At 33.0% G+C, this 22,677-nt stretch overlaps 1 protein-coding gene across 1 annotated transcript; it reads left to right on the forward strand.

Annotated features, from left to right (window-relative positions):
- The first annotated feature begins 12,557 nt into the window (after positions 1–12,557).
- Positions 12,558–22,169, forward strand: LOC134719006 (uncharacterized). Its single transcript, XM_063581906.1, has 2 exons — positions 12,558–12,694; positions 17,074–22,169. Exons 1-2 carry the CDS (start codon positions 12,611–12,613, stop codon positions 18,343–18,345), a joined length of 1,356 nt encoding a protein of 451 aa, XP_063437976.1. The 5' UTR covers positions 12,558–12,610; the 3' UTR covers positions 18,346–22,169.
- The last annotated feature ends 508 nt before the right edge of the window (positions 22,170–22,677 follow it).

The following is a 22,677-nucleotide window of genomic DNA, read 5'->3' on the forward strand; positions in this document are numbered from 1 at the left end:
ATTTAAAAAAATGAACGAAAAACAAATATGTAACATATAAAAAAACAGTTGGAAAACAAAAGGCCTAACTCATCAGATGGACATAAATACAAGTGGGTGGGTACTTGAACATCCAAGCAATAAAAAGATACTAGGTACAGATCTGGGAGTACTCGCAGTTAACTGACCACAGGCACTTGTTTCTATCCATACGAAGATCGACTATCCATATAAATGAATCATTGCAACATCATTTTTTAAGGAACTGTAAGTGATCAGTTGCCAAGCATTATTTCTCCTCCAGTCAAACATAGAAATGTACCCACTTTCAATTTAAAATCAAATTTTACGTCATATTTTACCAACTACTATAAGATAGTTAAAATTTTAATCGTTCTCGTTTTCAAAATGCGACATTTTTTTTATGTATTTCATATGTCTCTTAACCAATTAGCTATCAAATACAAGACTGAAATAATTCTGTTCAAACTCTGAATTAATTTTCATGTTATTATTAAGGACTTCAGATTTTAAGTTTTAGCAAACAAAAGGAATGTAAAACTACAAAAGTATATAACATGAACTATTTTTTGTAACTTTGGTTCAAACTTAATAATATTGACCGTGATGGTTTTTGGAGAATTTATTCAGAGGAGAAGTGGACTTGAGTCTTTTATGCTTATGATACCATATTAACACTTAAGCTACAATGTACAATAACCATTTGACAGATAAGAGAATACAATTGACACACGCAGCATTAAGTACATTTTATATGTGCCCCTGTTAATTTATCTCATATACATATGTATGTCACCGGAAGAGGTCGAAATGGGGTCAGGTTTGACACCCCCGCAAATAAATATGATGGAGCGGATGAAATTAAAAGAAAAGAGAATAATTAAGCGGATAAAATATAAAGAATAGAACAATTTGAATAGGTTTAAACAATATAAGAGAAAGGATGGGGTCCTAAAATATAAAGAATAGAAAAAATAAGAATAGACAAACTGAAAAAAGAGAGAAATATTAAGGTCTCATTATATATAGAAAAAAATAGAATAGACAAACTGAAAAAAGAGAGAAATATAAGGTCTCATTATATATAGAAAAAATTAGAATAGACAAACTGAAAAAGAGAGAAATATAAGGTCTCATTATATATAGAAAAATTAGAATAGACAATCTGAAAAAGAGAGAAATATAAGGTCTCATTATATATAGAAAAATTAGAATAGACAAACTGAAAAAGAGAGAAATATAAGGTCTCATTATATATAGAAAAATTAGAATAGACAAACTGAAAAAGAGAGAAATATAAGGTCTCATCATTTATAAGGAATAGAGATTAATTGACAAAGTGAATAAGAATGAATAAGAATTGAGAAACTCAGTTGAGAATATGCTCATATATAATAGACCCTCATGTATATACATGTATAAGAGTAATAATATCAATATGATTTGTTGCCATATTTTTTTTCTCGCATTTTTAGTAATTTAGCAATTTGAAAGAGCAACCATTTAATTTAAAAGGGAGTAACGGTTTTTTGTCTGAGTCAGAATTTTTGTCAACTGCTTGACCACAATATTTTTAAGAAAAAAATAAACCTAACACCCTCCCATCCACCCTTGGAGTTAAATTGTCGTTTTCTAACTGTTTCTTCAAGTTTCTTTCTTACGAATTTTTTTTAATGGTGAACATAGGTTAAGTTGCCATTAATATTTATGGTTCCCTAAAAAACAACGTGTTCGTGGACATCTATCTAGATATATAACCTTTATAGATATTTTGGGTGAATCATATAACTTTTGCCTTTTTTTTTTTGAGTGATATTTAAATGATAAAATTATATATGCAGGGGCTGATCCAACCATTTTAAAAAGAGAGGTTCCCAATCCAGGATAAAGACTATATGTCCTTATTCAAATGCATTGATCGTTCAAAAAAGGGAGTTCCAACCCCCGGCACCTCCTGGATATGATATGTTCAAAAGAATTGCCGATGCTAGCTTGTTTTAATTTACAAAAAAAGCATACAGAAAAAAACCGTTAAATTCCATCGATGACCCAGTTATTGGTTTATATCTTTTTTAGTCTGTAATCTGTCATGCATAGACGACCTTTGCGGTCTAGAAACGGATCAATTTACAAAGAACCAACATTTTTAATGGTTTCCCATCGGTGACCCAATAAAAGTAATGTTTAATATCCTTCGAAGTCTTTAATCTGTCATACATGACCTTTGCGGTCTGAAAATAAGGTTACCCGGTAATCTAAGTGATCTCTATAGTCATTTGCGAAGAATGTTACAAAAAAAATATGAGAGTGCAATGTCAGACACTTTGTTCAACTTTGTACTTGTTAGGCGTAATAACTATTTTGATCTGAGCGTCAATGACGAAACGCGCGTCTTAAAACTATTTAATTGCAATCCTGGTACCTTTGATCGCTATTGTGAAAATTTTGCTCCAAGCAAACCAAAGATACAGCTACGTATGTTTAAATTTGTCATCGATGGTATTTTTAACAAACAGTAAAAAAACCAAGACGCAATGAAGTTGGTTAGTGCACGGTGCAAGGCAATCGGTAATCATCGGCTGAATCCGTTAGATGAGGATACGGAATCGGCCGAGTTGAGACGAATGTGTGCAAGGCGGACAACTCTTACCAGCTACACATCTACATTTATTTTGATCTATAGAATGAGGTCCACTCACTGGTTCATGTATACTCCGCCATGTTATGAAAAATGTAAAACAGTTCAAATAAGAAAAATAATGACTAATATATAACAAACCAATTTACGAAAAACAGAATATACATTAGACATCATTTTATTAAACCAATCATGGGCCCTTGTCGGGCAAGATACAAAAACATCATAATACAATGATTATATAAACACTAGTGAAATACACAATAAGTAATACACAATAATAAATTGATAATATGAGCAATGTACCTAGATATAATTATGGTAAGAGACATTGAGTGTAATGACGCCGATTAAATATTAAAGGATATGATATTAAGTTTATTAATACGGAAACAACAAAAAAGTAAAAAATAGAACCGGGAATATAGTATCTCATTCTGCAGTAGAATATGAGTCGACCGACATAAAGTGATTACATTTTTACAGCATTGCTACCGGTGCTGATGGACCTATCACTTTATAATTCAGTCGTTCCTTATTTAATATGGATTTTGTATCTACATTGCATCATCGATCAAATTTATTCCTTGAGAGTATGTGTGAGCCAAAATTTGTTCCTGTGAAAAATGTTCCAGTGGAACTAATTTCACAGGAAATATGTTCTCGGAGAACTTTTTTCACAGACAATTTCTATATAATTTGTTCCATCTCTATGAAATAAGTTCCACACTTTACCTGATCTTACCTGGTGAAATAAGTTCTGGGTTGGTGAAATTTGTTCCTTACCTAGTGAAATAAGTTCCATGTTTGTGAGATTTGTTCCTTACCTGGTGAAATAAGTTCTGGATTTATGAGATTTGTTCAGTCCTCAACTGGTGAAATAAGTTTCATGTCTGTGAAATATGTTCCACTGGTTAAACAAGTTATCTTTTATACTGAGCACTGGTTACCAATGAGTTTAAAGTCATTATAAAAAAACATGTATTATTTTGATATTGGGATAAATAAAAAATGTGTAAACTTTACAATTTGGATCATGTGGAGTAAAACAAAAGTTTATTAACATACTCAATTAATAATTCTAAAAATGACACTTATGAACCCGGAAAGAGAAGAATAAAAAATAATAATAAAAGTCATTCCGAAAAAAAAGTATTATAATAGTTAAAGATGAACATTTGTACTTCTTTTGAAAAGGACAAAGTGACTGATCAATTATATTAAAAGACATAAAGAAACAAAAGACACACTCTTTAAAGACTGCAATGACCATGCATAGCTAAGAACATGTATGATTAGAACACACATGACAGATCAACAGAAAACAAGGAGGTGGAGTACCTCATAAGATATAAATTATGACACATGATCATCCCTTTTATTTCTTATCTTCATCCTACTGTCATGCCTTCAATTACAAATGTACCCCATGCAAGCACAGTACTTATTTTCTGTGAAATAGTTTGAAGCAGAACATTTTCATTGATTTCTATAATATACCTTCGTTCAAAACTAATATCACAGGAACTTATTTCACTTATTTTTTAAAATTTTAATATTGGAACAAAACTCATGGTGCCGTGATTTTTGTTCCGGAACTTATTTTACACTTGGTTAAAAAATTAGTTCCGGAACACATTTTATAGTGATGGAACATATTTTCTGTGACATAAGTTCCGGTGGAACATATTTCCTATGAAATTTGTTCCAGCAGAACAAATGTTACGCCGGAACACATATTTTGTTACATATGTTCACTTGTGTAAAATATGTCTTTTGATTGTGTTTTTAAGCCTTTTCAATTGATATTTTATAGTGTGTCGTTCTATGTTGTGATTCCGTTACACTATTGTTTCAGATAAGGGTTCATCAAACGTTTGGTACCATTGAAACGTATTAACCCGTTGCAAATGTTTGCACCTGTCCTAAGTCAGGAATCTGATGTTAAGTTTAAACAATATGTATTCAGATAAATGTATCATGATACGATATTATACAAATATATTCAGGATTCAGAAACGAGCAATTTGCTTTTACAAATCTGTCTCCTTTACAAAAATAATACACTTATCGAACAATACATAAATATAAATACTGGCATGCTCTGTAATAAATATATGAATATGAAAAAGGTGAAAGAAGAAAAAGAAGAAAAAAAATTAATGAGAAAAAAAATAAAGAAAATAAAAATAAACACATAAATTATTGTTATGTATACAGTGTGAAATGCTTTAGTTCCTATTGAGTGATGAAGCATTAACATCAAGGGTTAAAACGTTTACTTTTAATAATATATTTCTGCACCAAACTAAATAAAAGACTATTTTGCTCATCTGAGAGTACCGTTGATCCAAAAAGCAATGTGTTTGTGTTAACTTGGACAGGAAGAACTGAAACAGAATCTAATAGTTCTTGTCTTGAATAAGTATATAAAGGACAAGATAACAGGAAGTGAGAATTTGTTTCTACATCACCACAACGACAATTTGGAGAGTCTACTAAGTTACGAAGGAAAAGGTGAGAATTCAATGAGCTTGAATCCATTCTTAAGCGAGCATGAAGAATTTGATCAAAACGATGTCCTATATAATAATACGCTGATGTTTAGTTGTCGTTTGTTGATGATCTTTATTAGTGTTTTTCGTTTCTCGTTTTTTATACAGATTGGTCCGTTAGTTTTCCCGTTTGAATGATTTTACACTAGTAATGTTGGGGTCCTTTATAGCATGCTGTTCGGTGTGATCCAAGGCTCCGTGTAATTTTGACTGTACTTTGACCTATAATGGTTCACTTTTATAAATTGTGATGTAATAACAAACAAGAACACTAACGGCCTTGTATAAGGAACTCTTTTGCCAGTCACATTGTTGTCCTACTTTCATGACACAGTTACTGCGCATGCCCTGTATATATACGAAAGTATTTGAAATCTTGGTAAAAAATGACAATAAATAAAGTTTTATGGCAGTCTAGACCATTTCTTATGACCACATTGATTTACTTAAGTGTTATGAATGGCAACATAGATAAACGAGTCTGAATAAATCAGTGGCGGATCCAGAAATTTTCATAAGTGGGGGCCCACTGACTGACCTAAGAGGGGGCCCGCTCAGTCACGCTTCAGTGATTCCCTATATAAGCAACCAATTTTTTTTCCAAAAAGGGGGGGGGCGGGCTCCCCCCCCCTAAATCCGCCTCTGTAAATTATGCATATTCTTTACTGAAATTCTTTGTACTTTATAACATGTATGAAATCAGACACATCTTGCGGCTAACTTATACATATACATATACATCTCATACCTCATTCCAAACGGATGTAAAGGATGTTCGCTTCTCTTGTTTTTGAATGTTTGACAGATATTGATAATTCGGAATCTTCTGGTTTTATCCATGACGTGTCATTCGAAAAATTTCTCCCACAACGACTTTTTCTTTTTATAATTTAATAACATAAAGTTTAAAACTTTGTGTTGACAGAAGAGCTTAATTCCAATTCCACTGAAAGAGGAAAGAAAACAGTAAATGATACTAGATTTTCATATGTATCCACCAACCGTCAAGGGTCTACTGCAGCAAGCATGGGAATGTCTACATTTCAGAACCCCAGCAGTCATTAGCAGTGAATCTGTCGCAATGATACTACGACACTTTGGGATATGTTTTATAATATAGTAAAACTATTAGAAAAACAAGTCTTGGGACAATTTTTCCTAGGAAAATAAGTGTCAGACATATTTTACTAGCTATGGACTTATTTTCCTAGGAACATTTGTCCTAGGACTTATACTCCTAGTAAAATAATGGACATGGACTTGATTTACTAGGGAAAAATGACTAGCGGACAAATTTTACTACCGGACATAATTTACTGTTACACAAGCTGGCATTAAACGATACGGTAAATTTAATGATAAAGACTGGACTTTCGTATGTTGTGACGGAAGACCACATATAGGAAGATGTGGTGTGAGTGCCAATGAGACAACTCTCCTTCCAACATAGTCCAGAAGATTTTGAATGAAGCTGTTATCTGTACACATTGCCTTAGTAACAAGACGTGTTCAGATAAAGCCTCTTTTACATCAAAAGAAGAGTACACGCTACACCATAAACGCCAACATCCCGATTTACCAGGTGCGTATCAAAAGGAATTCGACTGGCTTTATCTGCGAATAGGCGGGGTCTCTTTGAAATGAACGCTGTCACGGCGTTCTTTCAGTTAAACTGGATACCATATATTGAACAGAAGCGCGAGCTAATGGGATTTAACAGCCCAAATGCGAACAACTTTGCTAAAATATGTACGGACCATCATGTAGCAAGGCAACGTCTTCTAACATTTTATACTTCTGCTATACGCGAAATTGTTGTCATTTATTAACCAAAGCACAAAACCAAAAGAGATTCTTCAGCAACTAGATTTATATCCTTTTATAAAACCGTATTGTCCCATATTCCTAGACATCAATATTTACTTTTACAAGTGTGTAGATTTTCGCAGGCATTGATAAAACGTATGGAAAAATGAGGCGCAATAGTGCCAAGCTAGTCGCTAGGGCAAAATTTCACTTAAAAGAATTGTTCTACGGTCGACATCACCCACATTACCAAAGCATTGAACGTTTTGACACCGTTCAGTACAATACAATGCCTAATGTGGTGAAAACTATTTGAGATAACAACATATATTTTACGGTGAGTGGAGACAGCTCAAAAGGACAAGATTTAGATTTTCTGCTTGAAGAACACAAAAATGTGAAACATACGTCGAAAATAACCATTATTAATCTTACAGCTTGAATTTAAATAACTTGGGAATTTTTGATTGAAAACACGTCCCATTATAGTTTCCTTTATAAGTATATAATCTGCTAGGGGCTAGGATGAAATTTCAAAAAAAAGACGGACAGGATGAAACACTTTGCCAAAAGAAAATTACGTAAAAAAAGCCAGATTTTTTTTTTAAAAACAAGGCAGAATAAATCAAAGAAAAACCAAGGCAGAGCCAAAGAGTGTGAAAAATAAAAAGGCAGGACAGAGATAACAACTAAAATAAAATGCTTGACAACATTTTGTTTTGTAGCCCCCAACCCTTTTTACCCCACTTAAAATAAAACGGTGGCTCCCTAAAAAATGGCGACTGTGTTGAGGATAAATATAACAAAGAAACGAAGGTTTGGAGTGATGAAAAGAACAAAGTATCCGTGAGGTGTTGGTAATCGAGTCTGAAGATCAAAATGGAACTTTATATAGCGGATGTAACCAAAGAGTGCTTAGCTTTAAAAAAAAAAAAAAAAAAGTTTTAACCAATTCATTTTCGAAACTCGAAATAGAGCATCAATTGCAAAATACTTAATAAATCATCGAGTCCCAGAGACGGATTTAGGGGGGAGAGGGGCGCCCCCCCCCCCCCTTTGAAAAAAAATGGTTGCTTATATAGGGAATCACTGAAGCGTGATTTGAGCGGGCCCCCTCTTAGGTCAGTCAGTGGGCCCCCACTTATGAAAATTTCTAGATCCGCCACTGTGTCCGTATAATGCCAGTTTGTATGTTGTACCCCTAAAATACCAAAGTTACGACTTCATAAATAAACTGATCCGGAAAATACCGAAGTGGCAACTGGATTAACTTGATTGGTGGGTTGGGACAGCAATTAATCAAAGTAATGTATGTTGGCGATAATTTTACAGAATAGAAAATAAGTTATAAACACTCTTCGTTAAATGGCGATCCTGTGCCAAAGCTTTGACACAGAATACTCCAGATACCCTCGTACGCATGTCTAAGCTTCGACAAAAGATCTGCATTTTTTATTGACCTTGTTTCGACAGAGCAAGTGTATTTTAAAGTCTCCAAATCGATATTTTCCGGATACTTTTATTGTTAGATTAATGGACTAATACTTCATAAAAAAGGGCAAAATATTAAAGAAAAGTAGAAGAAAAATTAATAAAAAAATAAGGAAAAGCGATTAATGGGCGAAACATTTCAGGAATTTAAAAATGGCATCCTTCCCTTTACCTAGACCTGCATATACATGGAAAAAAAATGGGCAATGTAAATAAGTCCCGTCTCAATTTGTATATCTATTGCTCTAAAATTTAAAAAAAAAAAAGAGCAAAGTTTGTTTAAAAATTCTGAGTTTTGGATAAGGAAAACTTTCTTTTTTTAGTATTTCAATTTTCTCTTGAGCAGTACTCAGATTAAAATTACCCTGCTCGAACATGTGCTTTTCGTTGATTTTTCTATTTTCTTTCATTTCTGCCTGACTGAGTCACTAATTTCAGTCTGTATACTCAATATCCCCTCGTTCGCATGAGGAAACGAGGGGCGAAAGACACCAGAGGGACAGTAAAAGTTCAAAAAAAAAAACTGACAATGCAGTGGCGGATCCCAAAGGGGGGAGGATGGAACCCCCCTTTTTGAGACGATCAGTGCATTTGAATGGGGACATGTAGTTGGAACCCCCCTTTGTCCTGGGTTAGGAACCCTCCCTTTCTAAAATGACTGGATCTGACCCTGCTATGCCAAGACGTTGTTCGTCCCATTTCGACTTGGTTTCAGAAAATGTGAACCGGATATGAGAATGGGCTATAAAAATCATGAAGAAATATGTTTAGTATCATTGTAAATGTAATTACCGTGCATATGGTCATACATCATACACCTACACCTATATGTCAGTATAATGATCTTACTGTGATTTATATCGGTAACCGATCATATATTGGTAAAATGTATGTGTTAATTAATCTAGTACCATCAATACACTAGATCATAATGATTTTAGAAAAAATCAATTTGTTGTACGATGTCACGTGAATACGGTTTATATTGAATCATGATTGAGTACACGGTATGTCCATGGCAATGCCCGATAAGGGAGCTACCATTTGATTTTTATGGGGGGGCTAGGATGAAAAATTGTGTCCTGCCTTTTTTTTTATTTGTAATCTCTGTCCTGCCTTTTTATTTTTCAGTCTATTCGGTCCTGCCTTTTTTTTTCTTAGCTTATCCTGACTTTTTTACAACAATTGTCATCCTGCCTTTTTTTTTTTGCCAAGTTACTCATCCTGCCTTTTTTTTTTACTCAAAATCCTGTCCTGCCTTTTTTTCTTCAAATTTCATCCTAGCCTCCCCCCCCCCCCCCCCATAAAAATCAAATGGTAGCTCCCTAAAAGACGACATCTGTTAAATAAAGTTAAAATCAAATAGTTGGTAGAACCGCTTCTGAGTGGTGGGTCAAAAAATATATATGTGGTCCAGGGTTTAGAAAAAAACCTTTTTTGACGATCGATGCTTATCAATGGGGACCTATGGTTGGAACCTCCCTTTTAAAAAGTTTGGATCCTACCATACGAAAGAATGTGATTAAAACACATTTAGGTGCATTTTTAAACCTTTTCTTATGAATTCGTTGGGTGAAGTTAAGCGCAGGCGAGACAAATCAGCGATTGTACTCTTGTGCAAGAAATCTCTTCAATGTTATACTGTACACACACTGATGTCTGAATTGCTTTGACTCGTCCTGAATTACTTGCAACTGGACGTTAATCAACCAACAATCAATCAATCTAAATTGCTTTATAACCAATTATCCATACCTTAACTGATCACGAGACATGATTCATCAATTAGAACCGAATGCCCGGAATTGTCAGTCAAACGTTTGTCTTCGTTATGAGTGCCTGAAATCCAGAATATTATTTATCTATAAAAAAGGAGATGTGTTATGATTGCCAATGAGACAACTCTCCACAAGGGACAAAAATGACACAGAAAATAACAACTATAGGTCACCGTACGGCCTTCAACAATGAGCAAAGCCCATACCGCTTAGTCAGCTGTCTATTTAGAATAATCACGACAATAAATCTATATAAATATGTATTTTACATTATGAATTATCAAATGTCTAACTAAAAAAGAGTTCAGGGTCACACTTCTTGACGTAGTAAGTTCAATCATACATGTACTTATTGTCTCGTTTGAATTGATTTTCATTTGTCCTTTCGGAGTCTTTTATAATTGACTATTGCTCATTGTCGAAGGCTGTACATAGACCTATAGTAGTTAACTTCTACTTCATTTAGTCTTTGGTAGAGAAGTAACTCACTGGCAATTATCATTTTACCACATCTCTTATTTTCATATGTATTGCATTAATAAAAGAATACCATGTTTTAAGAGAAAAATGACCTAATCCAAACTTCTATTATTGCATCTTCATAGATGCTTATCTAACATTAGATGTTTATACATTTCTACAATCGAATGAAAAACAATAAAACGACGGTCTAAAGCACAAAATCCGATTATGGCATTTCTATATATGGCTTATTATATTCTCTGTTCAACCGCTTCTATAAAGACAAATAGAAACACAAACTTGGCCATATAAACTCGATACAAACATTTGTTCCGGCTAAATCAAACTATCTTTCTTAATAACAGATAGAAACCAGATTTGTTTGGGGAAACATAAATATGTCGATTTTAAATCCCCCCTCCCAATTTGCTTCGCTATTAAATCTATCAATTCCACATATGTGTTATTGTAATTCTTTAGAGCATACGTCATAGGCACATACTTTTATATTTAAGGAATAACAGTACTGTAGTTGAAGAGTTGCCACCGTCAATTGTAGATTTGACGGTCGCAAATGCAGTTTTACTGGCGACGCGTAGCGGAGACAGTAAAACGGAGATTTGCGACCGTCAAATCAAAATTGACGGTGGCAACTCTTCAACTACAGTACTGTTATTCCTATTCTAATGCACTACAAAAAGAAAAAATACGATAAAAGTTGAAAAAATGTCTAAATTTGTCAGATAAAAAAAATCCGCGAATCTTCATGAACGATTTGGCACAAAGACATCATGGCTAAACGTGACGTCATACACATGAACACTTACAAACTGGAGGTTATGACGTTACTTGTACGCTTCAAATTCGGATAAAATTACATTAAAACGGCGAATTCGAGGTAGGTGTGGTTTTATTTTCGATTATATAGTAGTAATCGAACATTTGTTGATTCATCAATTCAAAATGGCGGGTCCCTCCTTAGTTACGCCTGGTCAACTGTGGATTTGACGGCCACTTTTAGCCAATGAAAAAAATTGTTACATCCAAATTGCATTAGAATACAGAATGCAATTGTTGCACATGTAACATGTAATAAATTATTCAATATTAGTTGTTACGCGGTCAACAAGCAAGAAATGGACATTTGTCCGAATTAAGCCATTATTATATGTCGTAAAACAAATAGTAAAGAGAATTTGCCCGAATTATACAATAATTATGTCGTCAAAAAAATCATGGAAATGGACATTTGTCCGAATTATCCAATAATTACCACATGATAAATTACACAATGATAATAACATATAATAATGGGAGTAGATTCGCGTGTCATTACACAGTTACATGCATTAACATTATTTTGATTCCCTGGCCATATCTTTTACATAAGGCCTTATGTATTTGTTTGTTTGTTTCGCGAACCTGATAGGCATAAGGGACGACATATGTGTTAATGTTATACATTCTTCCTAATGTACAAAGCTTAAATTTTCTCTTAAAAATCCCATTTTTCCCATTTTAAACATTTAAAGTTTTGTCCTCAGACAATCAAAAACTTAATAAAACAAACGAACGAACACACAACTAAAAAAAACAAGTCTGGCCTAATAGTCCTTGATGGTCATTAAATATGACGGACAATTTTTTTTGCACAACAAAGAAATACACAACATTGGCCTAATAGTCCTAAATGACAATTAAATATGACGGACGTTTTTAGTCGATATGCTACTCAAAAACTGTCAATAAAGTCCGCTATGGTCTATGACTTAGTTGACAGTTATTGTATGGTATTCTGTTCTTTATATTGTAGCCATTGGAACCGAAGGAGGTGAAAACTAAGTTTAGAACCATACCGGTTTCAAATTCGGATTGCAAATATGAAAAGACAACATCCTATGTTCAAATTGTTATTGTTAGTGTTATTTGGAATACATTGTAGAGCTGCACATTTAAATATGTTGGTGAGTAAAGATTTTGTTCTTGAACATAGATGTGCAATCAAATTATTTATCATATTTTTATTTTTTTTTAATTGTTCAAGTGTGGACACAGATCGATGTATCCCACCTGGTATTTTTAAGTATTTTTAAAATCCATTTCTTTGTGTTTCACAAAGGGTTCTGTGTTATTATTTTTAAATGGTAGCATCGTATACTTACAGGTAAGACCCACCATGCATTGCAAATTGCTTCCAAGGCAATGTAGCTCTTCTCTTGTGGTTCCTTTTTGTGTCATTTTGGCTCTTCAAGTATTTTATTAATTTTGCGATAAATTTTGCGATAATATTAACATTTGCAAACTTAAACTTTATATCTCCTTAAGCGTAGTATGGATTTAAATGAGTTATTTCCAGTCTGATATACTTTGCTCCATTCATATATATGTAGAATATTTGCCAATGTGATTTGTATAGTCAGAACTCTTTTTTTAATTTATGCTAGTAAAACAATTTTTTGATTTATGCTAGTAAAACATTTTTTTAAATTTATGATGATAAAACACTTTTCTTATTTATGGTATACTAGTAGTAGTCAGAACAATTTGCTACTTTACAATATAAAAGGAAACTTTGCTATATTTACTATTTAGCAGATTATTTTGCCAATTTACTATATATAGAACACTGTGTTACATTAATGCATAGAAGTTCATTTTGCTTCTATATCAGATAGAAGTTCATTTTGCTACTATATCAGATAAAAGAACACCTTTCTACTTATTATAAAGAAGAACTCTCTGCTACTTTCAGATATAAAAAAAAGATTACTTGTTTATTTTTTAAATTTTGGTACTTAAGTATACACAAATATTTTGCTACTATTATATAAAGAACAATGTGAACCATTACTTAAAAAAGAACAACAAAAAAACTTTGCTATTTTAATATATAATAATAGATATAAGACGTGGCATGAGTGCCAATGAGAACACTCGATCTCCATCCAAGTCATGCACAATTTGTAAAAATAAACCATTATAGGTCAAAGTCTATTTTTCAACACTGAGCCTTGGCTCACACCGAACAGCAAGCTACAAAGGGCCCCAAAAATGACTGAACGTATTGCTGTTTTATTAAACTGAAGAGAACTTTTCTACTTTTAGAAATAGCTTTCATGTTGATTCAGAATCTTTATAGTCTTACTGTACGGTTTGAGTTTTGTTCGTTGTTAAAAGCCGTCAATGAGCTGTAACTTTTAGCTTTCTCGTCCTCCAGTCTCTAGTTGTCTTATTTGCAATTTATGTCATTCGGTTCTTTTCGTCATTTTGTTGCAAAGTCATTGATGACTACCGACATCTCAAAATGATTTTACCTAAATTTGCATAAATTTACATAAATGATCAAAGTCATGCATTTGCAGGCTCTATCATTCCAAAACGCCTCAATGTAGAATATTCGGGTTGAAAACATAATTTTCCATATATTTCAAATTAAAACAAATCAATAAAAGAAGTTTATCAATATTGAAAATTCAAAACAAAACAATGCATTGAAAGGGCAATTAAGGTGGTACCCAACACTTTAACTAAAATCAATTTGGCTCGTTTAATTTTGATAAAATTTTGACATAATATTTACTTTGATCTTTTGACAAAAATATACAAATTTAAAAGATTTTGAACCAACCGTTTTGTCAGAAAAAATACACTGGTTATATAGCAGTTTGACAAACACTTATTTTGATCATTGAGAAGCTTAATATTACCTTAACAACACAACATAGTTAAAACGTTTAGCTGATTTTACAGAGTTATCTCCCTGTAATGTTAGGTACCACCTTAACTGCCAACCACATGTCCATTGAAAAAGTATCACAAATTATTCATAACCTATAAATCGTATACATTAATGACAAAAGTTCTTCAAGTAACAATAAATAATGTATGAAATCGTTAAAAGTATCAATATTTTAGAACCGGACGCCATGTAGGGGTCGAAAGCGAAAGGGTACGAACAAAAGTGGGTGCGAACATGAATGGGCGCGAACGGACCCGGATTCATCTAATTACTCATTGACATAATCTTCGAAGATTGATGATGGACATGCGAACCTGGATATAAAATGATTATAGAAAAAGATATAAACAAATATATATACGTATGGTACGTGTAAAAACATATTCTTAAATTTCCTGTTTGGTTTAATTTTAAAATACAAGCGATTTTAAGGCCTTATTTAAAAAAGATACAAAATTCTAAAAATTATTCAATATTCTGTTCTTGTTTGAAATGTTTGAGACAAAAAATACCCGATTGAATTATTTCAAATTATATTTACAAATTCGTAGCTAAATGTTACTTTGAAATCAATTATCAATTATTACAATTGATGTGTTGCTAAAGTTGGAGCATATACGCAACAATTGAACCCTTTTATTTTCAAAACCGGAAGTAAAAATGAAAACATGGATGTTCACTAGGACTATGAAATAATTAATTTAATGCTATAAACTGTCACGTGTTCTAGCATTTGGTCAGGGTTTTTTTGCCCCCTGAAACGGTACATGCCTGTATGTGTAGTATGGCGAATTTCAATGATCCCTTTTAAGTGAATAGGAAAGTTGAACCCAATTCTAAAATCATTAAAAAAGAGAAATTAACATGTTCGTCGTCACCTCTTTTTAATCTCAGGGAGCTAGGGGGGGGGGGGGCTTTAATGAACAATTGTGTCTTTACTTTTATGTTTCAGTCTATCCGCTCATGCCTTTTTATTAATCACTCTATTGGGTCCTGCTTTTTTTTCTCTCAAAAATTGTCATCCCGCTATATTGCAAATAATCTCATCCAGCCTTTTTCAAACTTCATCCTAACCCCCTTTTTTGACCCATAAAATCAAATGGTAGCTCCTGTATTTGACACATTTTATGTCTACAACTGTGAGAAATTTATCAGAGCTGACTCACAGGGATTCATTCGCCTAAAGAACTAAAATAGGTTGCTCAAAATTAACACGCAGAAAAGCGCGATCTAAATTATACCAAACATTTTTAAAGGTATAAGTGTGGACACATATAGGTGTAATTTACATTACATTTTGGCACTACTGCGATCTCGATCTTTTAAAATTATTTCGGGTCAAACTATTTTGTCAGCTGAAAAACGTAAGAAACACAACAAAAGTAAATGCCACCAAAATAATATTGTCCGGTCGAGTTCACCTGACACAATATTCAAGTTTATTACAATTTCAAATTAAGTTGTCATTTTTCGATTCTTATCTCGACATTCATTTTGTCTTCTTTCTGCATTTGATTTCTCCTAAAAGGAGCACTCATTCAATCATAAACGAACTAATTTTCAATCCGCTGTTTTAACGTACTTGATGAATTTATTATGAATATAACTATCCAGTTCAACCGTGGTTAGAGCAAGTGTCATAATTATGGCAATAAAAAATATGATTGAATGATGCGATTTTGTCGCTCGCCTGTCAAAATATTGTCACTTAACAGCGATGATCTCACACTGGCCAGTCATAAACTATCTCACAGGTGTCACGTAGCTTGTAAAAGACATTGACATGTTTTAGCGGTGTATTCCATGTGTGTTGTAAAGTGTATTGGATCGGAAACACACTTCCGTGCAAGATTGATAGCTTCAAATTATTGACCAGATAATAACAATAATTACCCGTTCTGTTTTATCGCATACCAATAAATTGACATTTATAATGTTTACCTACCAAAATCGTTTCCTGTCATCATGGCTTAAAATCCCTATCATGGTTGTTTTTATTAAAGTCTATGATTCACAGACACTTTTTTTTTTATTCTGCGTACAACTGAACGCAGAATAAAATCTGGTGCGGCTCCTGATTGGACGAAACTAATTTCAATCAGGAGTCGCATCAGATCATCTATTCTGATTTAATTATTTTAATCGATGCTTAGTTTATCATTGAAGGTTTGAAAAAACACAAAATTTGAAATTCATATTTAACAAAGGGATAAAAAAAAATCGATTTATGTACGAAGAAACCATTTAAAACAAAGTCTTGTCTTTCCCATAAGCCTAAAGGGAAAACGGTACTATTTATTCTGCCATAGGCGACAATACTAACATTTTCTAAATTTACCAAATAGTATCATGACCAATTTCCAACGGAGCTTGTTTATGTTATCCATGCCCGCCGTCATTTTACACCAAATTTATGAAATTTTGGAAGGCTTTTCGAATAACTCTCTAGAAAATATTTCAATAGGTTTATATAAAATTTATATTGTAAATTTACACACTGCAGTTAGGGCCGACATCAAAAGATCGAATTAGGATAAAAATAGTTTGGGGGGGTTTATTAGTATTCCATGATTATATTTAATCAAACAAATATGTATTTTGTAGAATACAAGAAAAGGATATTATCCAAGGCAAGGAGAGATGGGAAGAGTAGTATCATCACCAATGATCAATAGAAGACCAAGAAAAGTCATGTCTAAAACATTTCAATCAATCATCAATAGCAATCGCAATCTGCCATCAAATAATAACCAACCAAAAAACAACTTTCCAAGCTCTTTTCCATTAACAACCAAAAGCGGAAATCCAACTCAATATAATCAATACAATAACGTCTTTGCACCTCGTATACCTTCCCAGAATATTGGAGGTGTTCCGAGAATTGGAGGTGTAACAAAAATAGGATTACCAAAACACGGAGGTGTACAAAATCTCGCAAGTGTGCCAGCAATTGGAGGTGTACCACAAATAGGAGGTATACCTAATTTAAACAATTTAAACAGTGCAAATATTCGAGCACATCTTATTAAATTGATAACTAATATGAGTCCGGAACAGTTGAGCTTAAATGCACAAAGTCTTGGAAATGTTAATACTGCTCAACTTGTGAATAAACATACAAGACAAACTCCTGCATCGCCTCAGACTGTCAAGAACACCATTAATATTAAGGTAGTGAGGAAAAAGACCGTCCCACTACCAAGCATGATAAATCCAAATGTAAATCGAATGCACCGTCCGGCAGTTAAAAAAATCAGGAAACAGCCCATTATTACCATGGTTCCAAAACGGAACAGAATGCCTTTAGTACTCAAATCGATCGCTGATAGAAAGCGACTTACAATGAGTGAACGACTTAAGTCTATTCCACCATTAAGTTTAAGCGCTTTGAAAAATAACGCAGGAGAGGTCGTGAAGGGGGAAGTTGCTTCGTCACAAAAGCAAAATACAGCTACCACCGATCCGACAAAGAATATAAAAGTTATCGCTAAAAATAATACAGCGGAAGTTAAAATTATTAACGAAAATCCCACAAGCTTAACTGGAAGTAGTAAGAATGATCCTAATTTTATCGTACTGAAAGATATAACAATAACAAATCATACAACAAATGGAGAGAACGGGACCTTTAATGGAACCAAAATGAGTGTGACTCTTATGTCGCAAGCGACAGGAGGACGTCCAATCGTTATTGAAGCAAGCAATAACATTGTAGTTTCACAAGAAAAAATGCCGAACGGAACCGTACAATTTATTATAAAAACTGATACAAAGACAACCACGGTCCCACCGACTACGACAACGGAAGTCAGCACAATGCTTCCGACGGAGGAACCACCCGAGCTTGACGAAATTATAACAACAGAAGCACCGTAAGACACGTCCGAGGAAATATTCCGAATGAATATCGTCTGAATAACTCCGACGTTTGAGTCTGAAACTATCATTATTGGGCATTTGATTGATATAATAACGAATGTTAAAAAAAGTGTCGGAGACGATGTGACTCGGGAACATTCAGGGTAAGACTGAATGGAAGACGTCAGTGTTCCGGAAGTCATGATAATAGCGTACTGTGAACACCATGCCGTTACTATAGTAACCATCTTAGCAGTTCCGGTTATCACAAACACTTACCAGTGATTCAAATACCAAATCTTACTGTCTCTTATTTGTTAGTATTAACGTTGTTTCGAAGCTGTGATAAAATTTTGTGGACGATATAGCCATAAATGGAAAGATATTTATATGTATACTTTTCGAATGCATGTTTTATATTTGACATCGTTAATGTGAAGATGTCAATAGTTATAATTTAGTACCATGAGATTCTATGTTGTCAGATGGTCGTTAAGTCATTCATAAAATATCACATGTCAGTCAAAAGTTATCTGTATATCTGTGACTAGGCATATTTTAAAAAAAAAATTGTTGAATGAGGCAAATTTTGGTGCCGTTTTAATATGTTATCGTTTATTGTTAAATGAGTGGATTTGTAAAGGGAGCTTTACCATTTGAATTTTATAGGGAGCTAGAATGAACCATTTTGTTCAGTTTTCTTTTTTGTTGTTGTTGTAATCTCTGTCCTTTTTCATTTTTCACTCTTTTCGGTCCTGTCATTTTTTTCTTATTAGTTTATTCTGATTTTTTACTTCAATTGTCATCATCCTGACATGTTTTTTTGGCCAAGTGTCTCGTCCTACCTTTTTTTTTTAACTCAAAACCCCTGTTATGCATTTATTCAATTTCACCCTAAACTCCGCCCATAAACATCAAATGGTGGCTCCCTTAATAAATTTGAATGTCAGTCTTTCATTCATTTGTCAATTACTTTTTAAAGTTTTGTACTAACACTATGTAGTGGACATTCAGTGTCTGTCTATAAGAGTTGAAGGGGTTCCTTCCTTTCTGTAGTTTTGAGGGCCCTCATGGGGTTTTTGATTATGTGATTACTTGGCCGTTTTTTTAATGATTATTTGATTATTAAGCCAAATATTTCATGATTATTTGATTACCTAGGACTGTATTTTTAGTTTATGATTATTTGATTACTAAAGATAAGCAAATATTTAATGATTATGTGATTATATTGGCAAAAAAATGGTGATTATGTGATTACTAGGACCCCCCCATGAGGGGCCTCAGTTTTCTCTATTCCTTTTATATTAGCACTTCATATTTGACATGTTCGGGCCAATTTTCTCTATTTATATAGAGATGGAGACACATAGAAAATGTCTTTCGTTTGAAATACTTTCCGTTGATTTATTGTTTAGTTTGTCGTGCTTATGTATTTGTTTGAAAAATAAAATTCATCTTAAAGGAAGAGAATTTTACTACATAGTTTTTGATAGATAAATAGCATTGTGCTATGTGTTCATCCGCAAAAGCTAAATCAACGTTGCACTATAATTTTAGTTCGTGTTGAATTTTTTTTTAGTTTTTTACTTCCATTTTGTTCCCCATTATTACTTTTTGGAAATCATTTTTTTTTAACTTTCCCAGTTGCGGATTTAGGGGTAGCGAGGCGGGCAATCTTTTTGTGGTAAACGTTTTGATGATTATTAAAGGAATCACTGCAGTGAATGGGGTCTCTCTTATGTCAGTCAGTGCAACCCCTCCCCTCTGATGAACATTGCTTGACCCTCCACTGTTTTCCAATCATTAGTATTTCACATGCGTTTATACATGACCTCAATTTTGATATTTCGGAGGTCGTGTATGCTTAACCATGCATGTAAATACAATGTGTGCAATAACCTTTCTTCAGGAAATGATACTTGTTTTACCAACCCCTGACAGCAGCAAGCCAATGAAGTGAAGTGAATAGTAGGGTTATTGATTTCAAATATGACAAATCATTTATCAAAGTTTATGAATAAACAGCAAACGTGCAATTTTCATTGAAAGCCTTATTTTAAAGGTTAATGTTTGTTGATTTAGGGTCACATATTGGGAAAAATTGAATTCCTTTTGTATTCTATATCATTGCGAGTAATTTAGACTCGGTTTTTGCTTTTAATTCTAAAATGATAAATTATAAAATATTAAAAAACTTTTTGAAACGAACGAATTATTATATATATACACATTAACAATGTTATACTACTTTCGTTGTATTTACTAGGTACACTGCTACATACGTTAAACTATAAGTTAATATAAACTAAAAGCCTGACTGTCTGACCACCCCCCTTTTTTTCTTAATCGGTCTGACATGCAGATTTTTCGTTTATGATGTTTGAATTATAATATTCATTGTCGGTGATTTCCCATTTATGTCAGTATGTCAGAATCTATGTCCCAATTGTCCGATGAATTGAGAAATAATGATTTTTATATTATAATAAATCACGCCTCCAGGGGAAATATCAATAAATATCGCACTGTCTTTATACAGGTGTCAACAATTCATTAGAAGAATCATTTTTACATGTACTAACCTGATTTTATTAATATGCGCTGCGACCAATAAATATATATTTATGTACAAGTCTATGATATACTTATGTTTATTGATGATTTTTTTACTTGGGAAAAGTCATTTCCGATAGAAATTTTTGAGGCAATACAATATTATCAAATTATCGGATGTGTTTCCATTAGAAAAATTGAGAATAGAGAAGAATGGGGGAAACAAAATGAAGCGAATCGAAAAATAATGGATAAAATATATAAATAAAAGAGAAAAAGCTATAAAAAGCTACAGAATAAAGAAATTAAATTCCACTCTCCCTTTCCAGACCTTTCTCCTATAGTACCGAGCATAATTTGACTAAAATCATATTGTACTTGTCCTCTTTTGTAGGTGATAATCGTCAGTCCTGTCACAGGCTGTATTTGGACTTGAATTTATTGTTGCTGTGCTATTTGACGTCACGGCCATTGGTCTTGATCGCATAGGAGGAGGTGTCCGTGTAATGAAGACTACGTATCGTTAAACTCAACCCAATATTATGGTTTCTTTTTAGTCAGCGGCCGTTCAGTTGATGTTTGTGTTTTTGTATTTTTTTGTGTGTCAATTCTGTTGGTGTGTTCTTTTTGTTTCTCTGAGTTTTTAATTTATTTTTGGAACAGTCAGTTGTTCCGTGTTCAGCGTGGTTTGATGTACTTTTCACATTCGTGACAACTCGGCAGATTCCGTTAGTAACGGATTCACCCGAGGATTGTCGATTTGATACTTTTCAGTATTTTGATAGACATTTCTGTTATCATTTTAATGTATTATAGCATTTAACATTTTATATCTATACCATGTTTGGTAGATAAATAGATGGTATACCCAATGGGTACTTTATTTGGCCTTTTAAACTTTTTTATTTGAGCGTAACTGATGAGTCCGACCAAAAATGAACACAAAAAAAGTTTGTCAGATTTTGTGTTTTTTGTGTTGTTTTTTGTGGGTTTTTTTAAGAATATATAGTAAAAATAGCAAGTGACGAATATTTATGTTGTAGTTTGGTAAATGGAATTTTGAATGTTTGCAAAACAGTTATTTATTTATTAAATTGAAATTGTGTATACACTTTTGCGTAAGAACACACATATATATATATATATATTTAATTGCGTAAAATATTGTTACTGAGTTGAGTGTTTTTTTACTTGCAGGAGTGTATATGTTAGAAGACAATTCATTAAAGAAGAAAAAATGCCCAAAAAAAAATACAAAATACAAAATTATCGGCATATATTTTGATAACGCTTTTTCATATGTCAATTTGTCATAAAACATATACTGAAATAGATAACAGATTTTTATGATGAATTAATGTTTCATAATTTATAAAGTTGTCTTTACAAGTAGGTTACATATATTTTTAATTGTGTTTAACCTACTTTTTTTTAAGAAAACTTATCAATAAAATCATATCTCTGAAAATGACGTCATGTTGCCAATGACTACAAAGTTTTGGGGAGCCAACGAAATATCGTAATATCTGCTCATAGGTAGTTTAACCTTTGTTTTACTTATATCAAATTTACGAATGCTTTACCAATTTATTTTTTTGGATTATTGCAGAAACGTTGCAGTTTGCTTTATACACCTCATAAAAAAAGTGTCCGGTACAATACTTTACCCTGTTCCGAATGGATATACCGGGAAATGTCGAATGTATGAAGTTTATTTTTTTGTAATAATGACTCAATATATTAACTGTAACTCTTTAATGTATTGTTAACTTTTACTATTTTTTTAAAATCCAT

This window comes from Mytilus trossulus, chromosome 5 (genome assembly GCF_036588685.1).
Source record: "Mytilus trossulus isolate FHL-02 chromosome 5, PNRI_Mtr1.1.1.hap1, whole genome shotgun sequence".
Lineage (NCBI taxonomy): Eukaryota > Metazoa > Mollusca > Bivalvia > Mytilida > Mytilidae > Mytilus > Mytilus trossulus.

What these genes read in the sequence shown, in the direction of transcription:
- LOC134719006 (XM_063581906.1), top strand. Translation starts at nt 12,611, where the DNA reads ATGAAAAGACAACATCCTATGTTCAAATTGTTATTGTTAGTGTTATTT. An exon ending in CTGCACATTTAAATATGTTG is followed by an intron (nt 12,695 to 17,073) that starts GTGAGTAAAGAT and finishes TGTATTTTGTAG; the next exon opens with AATACAAGAAAAGGATATTA.